The sequence below is a fragment of the Parasteatoda tepidariorum genome, chromosome X1 (assembly GCF_043381705.1).
Source record: "Parasteatoda tepidariorum isolate YZ-2023 chromosome X1, CAS_Ptep_4.0, whole genome shotgun sequence".
NCBI lineage: Eukaryota > Metazoa > Arthropoda > Arachnida > Araneae > Theridiidae > Parasteatoda > Parasteatoda tepidariorum.
In genome coordinates, this window is record NC_092214.1 from 75530773 (window position 1) to 75542657 (window position 11885).

At 28.8% G+C, this 11885-nt stretch overlaps 1 protein-coding gene across 1 annotated transcript in view; it reads right to left on the minus strand.

Moving 5' to 3' along the window:
- Positions 1-593, minus strand: part of LOC107452114 (uncharacterized) — an 18477-nt gene extending 17884 nt beyond the window's left edge. Inside the window, exon 1 of the mRNA XM_016068425.3 lies at positions 453-593. Within this exon, the coding sequence (XP_015923911.1) occupies positions 453-525 (73 nt within the window). The 5' untranslated portion in view covers positions 526-593. The remainder of the gene's footprint in view (positions 1-452) is intronic.
- Between the last annotated feature and the right edge of the window lie 11292 nt (positions 594-11885).

Genomic DNA, 11885 nt, shown 5'->3' on the forward strand with positions numbered 1-11885 from the left:
TATATATATGCGTTTAAGAATTTATTGCTTTTTCGATTAATATAAACATTATACAATTTGTTCTGTACATTACAATATTACAATATAATCTTTGGAATGATTTGCCATATTTAACTAAGCAAAACAATGAATTTATTTCGTGAACTATTGTGTTTTTGAAATAAAATGCACTTTTTAATATGAATGAGATATTGTAATCTAAAAACTATTAAATAGAAAATTCATGAATATTTTTAATATTAACGTGCAAATATAAGTTAGTAATTTAATGAAAATTATACGTTAGGGATAATTAATTTTTAAAAAAAAATCATGGCTATGAAAACAAATGTTTTTCAGCCGGGAGTTTAAAAAAATTTTGAGACAGTATATTTTGTATATCGCTTAATAACACAATATTTTAATTTTTATTTCAAAATTTGCCTATGACTTAAAGAAATTACGTCTCTTACCTATTCCATCTAAAAGTAACCATAGAACAAAGCAAATCATTCTGCCCCTGATGAGAATTTCTCTGCAGAGCATCCGATCGAATTGCTTCCGAAGGGATGAAAACAACGTGCTAAGGTGACCGCGCACGCGCACTAACCAAGTTTATGGTGTGAAATACTAATGACCATTTCACGCCTTTTGGTGAAAAATTATCCTAATGAATATATCCAATTAATATTTATATTTGTTAAAACAATTGCAAAGTGCATTGCAAATTATCTAAAACTTCGATTTCAGATTCATTCCAGATAATTTGTTTTTCCTTCAACCACCTGACTCTCCTACTATAAAAAGTATTCGTGATCTACCTGTCTAGTTCTAACTTTAACTTGAATTAACTTTAATCGAATCATTTTTTTATTCGTTAACTGATTAAAATAAAAACTTTTATTTATTTTTTTATCTTGATACATTAAACAAGAATTTAGTGCAAAATAATTAATAAAACAACGATTTTTTTATTTTTTTTACCTATCAATACTGAAAGTATGTTCTTAATAATCATTTTTTGACGTGAAAAAAACTCTGTACTTGTCATAAAAACAGGAATTTGATTATTGCTTATATATTGCTTATTACTATTTTTTTTAAATGGATAATAGTAATGAGAAAATTTTAAGAGCATTTCAATAAAGCAATTTTTTTTTTCTCTAAGTGCAATTTTTCAACAAGGAAGCAGTATCAGAATTCTTTCAAACAGTTCAGCCTTTTCATAATACAACCCCGTAGCCAAGGGGAGAGGCGGAGAGTCCCACCTAATGCCTAGCTTATTTAAGCCCTTTGATGATTTTCAAAACAATAAAATTTTATCAAAGTCAAGAAGTTATACTAGGGTGGGAACTCTATTATTATTTGTTCGTTACGATAAGCAGATTTTTACATCTAAATTAAATTAATAAATTCAAGTTTTAACCTAGATTCAGTTTCACGGATTTAGCTCCCATTTCTATTGAGTTAAATTTAAACCTCATCATTTTGTTTGGTTACTATTTCAACTGCATCTTCGATTTGATTTTATATTCCAATTTAATTTTGCTTTACTACAAAAACGCATTAAATACTTTTAGCCAAAGAAATAATTTATTAATATTGTGAACTAATCATTCGTTAACAATATTTTGCAATAATCGAATTCTTTATATTAATTGCATATGTTGATTGGATGCAGGTTTACGCAAAGCTATTATAAAAAAAAAAGTAAATGTAAGTTAATTATTGTGCAATAGTTTGAAGAGACAAATTTAATCACATAATTCAACCTCCACAAAATTGCTTTTAAATCAGTCCTTAATCAAAATAACCACCAAAAGCGATCATCACTCCACATACTCAGGTGTGTGTGGTTGATTTGATGATTTAGGGTTGATTTAGCCAAAAGTAAATATTTTGAATCCAATATTCAGGGCCACCACGCCAAATGCGATAAAATCGTGAATTCGGGGAAACAAATTGTGTCTTTGCGAAAGTATTGGGGAACGATTTTTTGTACTGAAAAGGAAAATATATATCCCCTTCATCAGTATGAACAAATCTTGTATTTTTTATTCGATTGCTTTAGATATGTCTCATAACTAATTAGAGTTATATTTACATAGTATAACATAGAGTTATATTAACATAGTATAACATAGAGTTATATTAACATAGTATAACATAGAGTTGTATTAACATAGTATAACATAGAGTTATATTAACATAGTATAACATAGAGTTATATTAACATAACAGATAATGTAAGCGACAAGAGAGATTACGTAAGCGGCAGAAAAAAACGAAAACGTAAAATATAGATTAAGATGCAAGTTGCCGTATCACGTGACATCGCGTGACTAAACTCTCATGAAGAAAATTTTGTGTCAATAAAGCAGAATAAGTGGTATCTAGATGCATATTATCCTCCAACTGTTATTCCAAAAAATATGTGTTCTCATGTCAATAACATATTGTTTATTAAAGTAAACGTATAGTAAAATTTAAAATTAAAGCGGTTACTAAAATAAGAAAAGTGTAGCTTTGATTTTATCTTTATTGATAACCACGTTTCAATAATGGATGCAGTATAACCACACGGCTGGCAATGAACGCGTTGAGCTACCACCTAAATTATGTTAAAAAAATCTCTGTGAGTAGTATAAAAACCTATAAAACAGAATAAAGCAAAATGATTCAATTAACTTTTCTTCTATCGTGATCCTTTTTTTTTTACATTCGTGACAGTAAAAAATAAGTTAGTCAGTAAAAATTCTTCTGTTAGAAGATAAAAGACTTAAAGTCACTTATATTACTGCTTTAGTCTAAGAAGTTGTCAAAAAATTATCCTTCTACATATTTTTATTTCTTTTCCTAAAAGATGATATTTTTAATCCTCTCCCTTATTTATTTCTCATTTACTCCTCCTCAACTGTAAAATGACTTTTGATTTCATTTGCATTTTTTAAATAATTCAATTTATAGTAAATTTGCATTTTGACATAAAGTTTTCTGCAGAAAAAAAATTAATCATGAAAATTTTTAAGAGTTGCCTTGTGCTAAGGATTTTGAAATTTGGCTAACACTTTTGATATTTGAATAATTTACTGGCTAGTAATTTGAAATCCTTAGCGAGGGACCTGAATATTAATTCTGTTGCAAAAAGTCATCTCCCACTTATGATTTTGGCTTTTAATATTTATATTTCCGATTCCATTGTCCAAATAATTTACCAAACATCATGTATACTTTAAATAATACGATACAATAATCAAAACTTTATTTTAAAATTTTGTTCTTGGACAACATGTTAAGAAATATTTTTACCTTTCCTTGCGACCTATATTTACTTCAGAAATAGATTGGAAACAATTTTACTCGAAACAACTACGGGAATAGGCTTGCACAATCCATTTTATATGATTCTACAATTACTGTTATGCCTTTGGAAATTTTGCAACGATGCTGAAAAAGGCATACTTGAAAATTGCCGTATAATTGTTGAATGTCCACATAATTTTAATTTTTTAACCTAATGTTCTCAATTACAAGTTAAACTTGCATTTATAGTTTTTCCCTAGCAAGTTCACCTTCTTTTTCGATTCAAAGAAACATTTCAGCAACCTTCCTTCGATATTTTCCCTTAGTTCCTTCGAACATGGCATATTGTAAACAAGACATCAACTTTAATGCACAATAACTTAATTGATAATTATCATAATCACGAGATTTTTGTTTGATTTGATGATGAAGACGCTATTGCTTTATAAAGCATTAGCATTTATTGTTCTAAAGGGGATATATTGAAGCTATTTCACAGATTTCGATCGAAGAAGACATCTTGAAGAAAGTAAATCCCGACTGATGGGGTAAAACATAATAACAATATAAAAGAAGAGCAAACCAAGTGCTCCGAGAAAGAACTGTATCCTGTTGCGACTAAATTATTACAAAACAAAATCAAAGTTTGAAGGGATGCTTAGTTTCTGAACCAACTTCACTTTGTTTTCTCTCTTTTTTCACTCTTTTAATAAATACTATGATTGCTGTGGTAATAAATGTCGATATAAGATAACTTACTACACTATAATAAATAAATAATTGTAGCCAAAGCGTGGAAAAAAATGAAAAGTGTACTTAATTTTTCAATTTTTTGTTTTAGTTGTTTTCACAGATATCCGCAACCAGCCCTTAAAATTTTAATTAAAAAATTGCCGTATCCTAACAGCATAATTTTAAAAATATTTCTGCATTATTAATATAGCCCTAGTTCTGCGATTTATAGTTTTATTACAGTTTCACCGTTAAAAAATACAAGCCAATTAAATTATTCATGATATTTTTGGCATTTAATTAAAGCAATCTGCTCTAGAAAAGAAGATTCTACTATGTTACTCGTAAACACTAAATTTCCATGTTCTATTTAATCAACATATATGAGAATCAGAGCAGGGAATCAATATATATATATTGGCCAAACTGTTACTTGCAAATCATCAGATATATTGGTGATGTTAACAGATAAAAGTAAAAGCTAAAAAAGGAAGGACGAACTTTTGATGATGGTGTTTTACTGGTAGAAACAGATTAAGCATTCGGAAAGTTATCAGAGAATCTTTATATACACCTTGTTCAATCATTCAGGATCAATTGGAGCAGAATGGTAAAGTTAATAGAGAAAATGATTGAGTTCGTCTGTCGGAATAAAGCTAATCGTTCAATCACTTCCCCTGTAATTTCTTGTTTTAACAACATCAAGAAGAGACATTTTGTGATTGTGGGGGGACTGAGGAGAAGTTGATTCTTGTGATAATCCCATAGGAAAAAGAGAATATATTTCTATCCATCAAAAACTATTAACACATTTAAAGCAAGGCTTTTAACCTAAATAGTTATTATTGCTTGTAACTCAAGATTATTGACATTTCTAGAAATTAGACGATAGATGTTAGGAGCTCAGTTGCGAGATATTTCGTCAATGTTGCCCTGCGCTTCCTGCGCTTTACTAAACATATTTTAGTAAAGACAATTGTCTCTTAATGTTAGATTTAAAACTAACTTCAAATATAAATATTTCAAGTTGAATATTAAATGTGAAATTCTTCAATGACATAATGATACAAAAAACATTTTCTAAATGCTATTAAAAGAATTTTTTTATTAAAAATTTCTTTTGAGTTTCGAAGGTAAAGAGTTTGAATATTACATTTTTATTAAGTTCAAATTAAATATTATGAAACTAAATATAACGAAAAGTATAAATATAACGCAGAATACACAAAAAAGAACTTATTTTGTTAATAATAATTTTACTTCTTGTTTTTATTTTATTAATATTATTTGACTTTTATTAATTTATTATTAATTGAACATTATTTTCTCCTAACGCATCGAAAAGCACCGATAACGTATTAGCATTAGTGAAGTTTGCACTCACATATTTAAAGTATTATTAATTGAACATAATTTTTTCTTAACGCATCGAACAGCGCCGACAACGTATTAGTCTAAGTGAAGTTTGCATTTACATCTTTAAAGTAACTGCTGCTAAAGCAGATAATATATAGTTGAAGTTCATATCAACAATACCAAATTATCTTAGCAAAAACTAATTTTATATTAAATCGCAAAAATATAAATTACGCAATAGTTGTACTCTTAGTATAGTTGTACTAATAGTTGTGCTCTTAATATACTCTTAGCTGTCATTTTAAAAGGTTGACTCATTTAGCATCTGATCAACGAGGTACTGGTCTGCGTGGGAAGTAAAGGTGGCCAATACATAAGAATGAGTGTTCTATCTCCTAAGCTACCATGGCTCATTAGACAAATGTTGTAGAAAATTTATTCATTAATATGGTTAAAGGTACCGCTATTATGTTTCAACTTCGAAACGGTATCTCAAAAATGTAGTCTCGCCGCTTCATCCACATCAATGCTAGTAAAGTGGAAACAGTAATTTTTTTTAAAAAAAATTGTATAACGTGCATCTTAAAAAAAATTGAAAAAAATTAAAAATGTTGAGAAATTATACTACTGGAATATGATTCTAAAACTTTGGAGATTGAAATTCTAACAAACCTTTTCAGTGTACTCATTCTTCATATATTTACTTTTTACCATGTTTCTACTGGCAGAATTCCCAAAACAAATTATGCAATAAAGTAATTTATGTCCCAGAAAGTGTGTTGTTTGTACCTAATTTATTTATTCATTTATTTTCAACAATTTTAGAGTTACCGGAAGATGTACAAAAAATTGCTGATACGTTATTATTATTTGGTAGGCTAAGCAAAACAATTATGCTGTAAAATAATTTATATCCCAAAAACTGCATTTTTTATGCCTAATTTATTTATTTATTTCTTTCAAAGAATTTTGAAGTTAGCAAAAGTTGTCCGAAAATTGCAAAGATAATTAACAATTTTTTGGACTCATTATTTTATTAACAGTGCATTTTGAAAAACATTATCTAATTATTGATCTCCTTTTCTATTGAATAAAACATAAAAAATGACAGATAACATATGGATAGGTTTTTTGCCTCTCAACTCCTCTGTATTTTACAGCAATAAAACAAATTTTGGTGTGTGTTTTCAGTACCCCGCGTTCCTTAATAGTAATATTTATGGTATCGGTGGCGATTTTGTTTTATCCTTGTTTAAATACATATTTGCAATATTTTTATACTTTTTTGACTTGATTTTAACACGGATTCTAGGAACATTGATTATGGATTGTCAACTTGTATTAAAAAGGAAAAATTATAAATAACAATTATAAAATTATAAATAACAAACAGGAAAAATTATAATAAAGGAAAAATTATAAATAACATTGTAACAAGTTTAGTACAAATTATTCTACAATAACTCTTTACTCGTTGTGAAACTTTTGGAAGTTAGTCTAAGCTTGTAGAAAATTATGTAAGTGTAGAATCTACCAGCATTAGCTAAAATAATTTTATAAAAACTCAACAAAAAAAAACGCAAAAAAAATCCTTCTATTTCAATCTTACTTAAGCTGAGTTGCTTCAGACAAAAAATGATTCTACATAACACAGAAGAACAAATATTTTGTTGCATTTTTACAAATACTTCATCTTACCTTATTTTGGTGTGGGGATTTCACACCCGAAATTAGTTTGGCTCCTAAAGCTATATATTATTTATTAATGTTTTAGTCCATTTTTTGTCGAAATTGAAAACGCTAAAAAAACTTTACAAACGTTATATCTATGAAGGAGTCACGTAAATGTTGAAGCAAACTTCTTGGAGAGTTAGGATACATCATCAAGAATTAAATGACATAGGAATCCATGCTCGGAAATGTCATCAAACGTAGCTTGGGATGCATCCCTTTTATGATCTGTTCAGAAGCACACGAAGAAACAGTACATAATAGGAGAGAACCCCTAGAGGCGTATAATGACATTTCCGGGTAGTTATTTTTCAATCAATCAGCGTTTTATGAACCGCTACCGTGTTTAACATATTTTTACAGAAAAAAATCTTGATTCTTGACTTTGTATTAGTTCTAGTAACAGTTTTTTTTTAAAAAATCGAAGCTTGTATTATAATTGGATCGAACTACAACCAAGATTAAAATCTCCAAAAAAGAGAACGATTCGTTAAAAGCCGCTGGATTGTAAATTAGCTATCGGGCATGAATTCCTATGCCATTTTAATCCTGATGATGTACACTAACTGTCCTAGAAGTTTGCCGCAATATTCCTGCAGTAAATTATTATTATTACTTTCTCTTGTATATAATGTTTTAAAACTTGTACCTTTCAGCGACAAAAAAATGAATTAAAAATATCATTTAGATAAACTGTAGCTTGGAGAGAAAAACCGATTGCAGATTTGAAATCAACTATGCGAAAATATCTAAGATCTGTTTAAAAAAATCTTATAGATCAAAAAAATCTGTTCCCCAGTGTAATACACGATATTTCAAATATGTTTTATTCCAAGTAGAATTACACATATCAACTTAAAGGTGAATGAAACACGAAAGAAATAAATTTGATTTTATAATGAAGAATACTTGTAGAAAGTGGTCAAGTTCTGAATTCAAGATCTAAACCGAATAAAATATCCATTTTCAGGAAGCTTTTTAAATCTGACGAAGTATTGATAAAACTTTTAGGATATGATTGAAGGCTCTAGACCTGGAACTGAGTATCCATTTTTGGTCTTTCGATAGAATTGGATGTGAAAAATTGCCTTCCTTTCTCCAAATCTGCTTCCTAATCTATAGTGTAACTCATCATCTGAAACAAGCCTCCCATCTCAAGTGACAAATGATTCTCTTTTGTCTGTTAAAGCTGTCATCAGTGATTGAGTAAAATTCGAATGGATTCTTATTTCGATGAATCGTAACACACATTCAACTCTGTAATAAGAGGTAGAATGAGGGAACGTTTTTTCCTTCTTGAGGTATATATTCTTGATTGAAGCGAATGAGCTCTTTTGATAACAAAATCATTTCTTTCGCTCAATGATTGTTTCTCACATCTCAAGTTATTTATTTCTTCTCGAGTATACGTAATTATTAATGGCAGGCCAATGACTTTATATCTCACAGTGAACACAAGGAATGAAACGCACTAAAAATAAACGCTAGGAATAGTTAGTTTAGAGAAGTAATATTGCTTTTAACGTTAATTTGTAGAGTTTAATAGACATAGTCGAAGACATCGCGTTTATTAGACATAGTAGAGAAAAATTTATAAGAATAAACTATCGTTCATAAAACATAATGAAGCATTTATAAGAAAAACAAAATTGGAATTTTCTTATAAGCGATGTGTTTATAGGAAAATCGTAACACGCATTCAACGCTGTAATAAGAGGTAAAATAAGGGATCGTTTTTTTTTTTTTCCTTTGAGGTATATATCCTTGATTGAAGCAAGCGAGCTTTTTTGATAACGAAATCGTTTCTCTCGTTCAATGATTGTTTCTCACATCGCAATTTATTTATTTTTTCTCGTGTAAAAGTAATTATTAATGGTAGACCAATGACTTTATATCTTATAATAAACACTAGGAATGAAACGCACTAAAAATAACAGCAGTAATAGTTAGTTAAAGGAAGTAACATTATTTTCAATGTTAATTTGTGGCGTTTATTAGACATGGCGAAGACATAGCGCTTATTAGACACAGAAGAAAAAAATTTATAAGAATAAAATACCGTTTAAAAGACATAACAAAGCTTTTTTATAAGAAAATTCTTTTAATTTTCTTATGAACGAAGTATTTATAAAAAACAAGGACATAACGTATCATTTAACAAAAAACAAGCATTTATAAGTATTAACGACTTTATAAGACTTAATGAAGTAAAAAAAGAACAGTTACGACTCATTTGTAAGATAAAAGGATCTTTTATGGGATGTAACAAAGCATTTAACAGGAAATAAGCAGGTATAAGTCATAACGAAACATTTATTTAAAAAAAAAGTATTTAAAAGATATTACGAACCATTGATGTGAAAGACATATCGAAGTATTCATTAGAAAAAAATCAATTATAAGATATAACGTAGCATTTAGCAGAAAATAAGTCTTTAAAATTTATAAGATAGAAGCATTTGTAAGACAATGAAGGAAACGAATAACGAAGGAAGACAACGTTTTGTAAAAAGCATTAATAAGAAAAGAAAGCATTTATAAGACATGATGAAACATTTATTATATGAAGATAACTCATCTTCATGATTTATTAATAATATAAAACATACTAAATGAGTGCTACATAGAGGAAAAATGGACAAAAACCAAATAGGTGGCTCAGCATCGCCCTGCTGCCATTTATCAGAAATCCCATGAAGCCCGTTGCAGACTAACTCCATGCTCTTCGGAGACGAATAAAAAAAAACAGAATAGACTACATGTTTGTCATCTTTGCTATTTCAAAAATTCGAATAAAAAAGATGTGATTTTTAACCTGCAAAATAAATTATGTTGTTCTTAATTGCTTCAAGATTAATTTTAGGTAAGCTCACCATCTTATTAGGTTATCTTTTTTGCTATTGGTTTAAATTGTTAAAACAGATTTCAAAAACATAATATCCTTTTTTTTCAGTTTCATAACTATGTTGAATAAAGCCGAGACATTTTCAGTTGGACATAATCGGATACCCGGTTCTATTCGATTTAGAAAATTTTTTTCCGACTTGTTGAAAATTTGTTGTTTGAATTAGAAATATAGATCAACAGCAGGCGAGTATAATATATGAAATCATAAAACAGTGGAGTGCTTGATTTAGAAAATGTAAGTCAAACTATTTAATATGTGAAAAATTGAAAAACTGGTAGGTATGTGGGTCTTTTTTATAGGTACTGTTTCAGAAAGTATTCTATAACAACATTCTTAATGTGTAAAAAGTAAAAAAACTAGTAGACGTGTTAGTAGAATTGAAAGGCTAGTAGACATGTTGTAGAAAAGCTAGAAGATAAACAGTATCTATATAAATGAACATTTAAATAGATACTGTTTGAGAAACTATTCGATAACATACTTAATGTGTGAAAATTAAAAAGCTAGTAGGATGAGATTCATTTACAAAAACGTGCGCATTTCATGTTCCATGACTAAGTAATTTTAATTACTGAAATAAAATTTCAATTAATATTATTAAGTATTCAAATTAATTTGCAGCATGTCTTCAGTAAATGTAAATGCGTAGAAATTTGTATTTTAAAAATAATGCCAGTGTAGTATCTTTTCAACACTTCATATACAAATGAATTGCTATGTTCCAACCTTCTTTTTCTTTTGTTTAACTGTAATTAATCCAACTGTTAATTGAAAACAATTTTAATTTGTATAGTTTGAAAATCGTCTTGTATGTACTATGTAGCACAGCTTATCTAATATAACATTTTAACATTACTTTTGTGTAAAAATCAAACATTTGAATGTTATTCCAGGATTTTTCCACTCAGTTACCATAAGTGTTGTACTAACCGTTGAGTTAGCAAAAATGGGGCCAACGAATCTCTGGGTTACTGTTTTTAGATAAGACAGACAACTTAAAAAAGGTCAATATATTTGCTGTATTCTAAGAATATAAAACATTAACAAGGTGAGGATGTATTAATAACTTTCCTTTCTGTTACCAGCAAAATTGTTATATATTTATTGCTTTAATATTCTTTTGATTTTTGAATAGTAACATCATACACCATGACCTCAAAATAGATGCAGTAGACAAACATATAGCAAAATTAAATAACAAATTCTACGAAAAAGCCACCTCTTTCTCTACAGTAAATTTCAATGAAATATTCCTATTTGAAAATTTAACTGAAGACAAGAACAACAGACCAATAGCAACATACTATTGCAGTGATGCATATTCCCGAGATCAATAGCATATACATAACCTCATCTTCATCATATCAGCTTAGTTAAAGTTCATACTTTTACAATATAGTCCTATCACCCTACTGCATATAATTACACAGTCAGAACCTCAATGATCCACATGAATACTCCTTTACTTCATTTGCATTTCACAACCTCATCGAAGCACCTCAAACATCAAGCTAAAGATAAATGGGAAAAGGGCCACAACCGGCCTCAGGTGCCCAGATGTTTTATACAGTTTAAGAATAGTAACATCAAATTATGCTTTTAAGTTAGGTATAGATTTTTTTTCTTTCAGATGGAACCAGTTAAAGTAAATTAACTTGCAGTTTAATCTTCCCCTTCTGTTACTCTTCTCCTTTATTACCAAGATCATTCCAATGAAACATTGTAGTGTTTCTACGACTACAAAAATATAATTCCAATTCACTAGTATATAAGACATCTTAACTCGAATCTATGGTGGGGTACCTTTTTTTAGATAAAGGTTGACATTGCCGATAACTACTATCCCCACATTGATGACCATCGGACGTGATGTGCA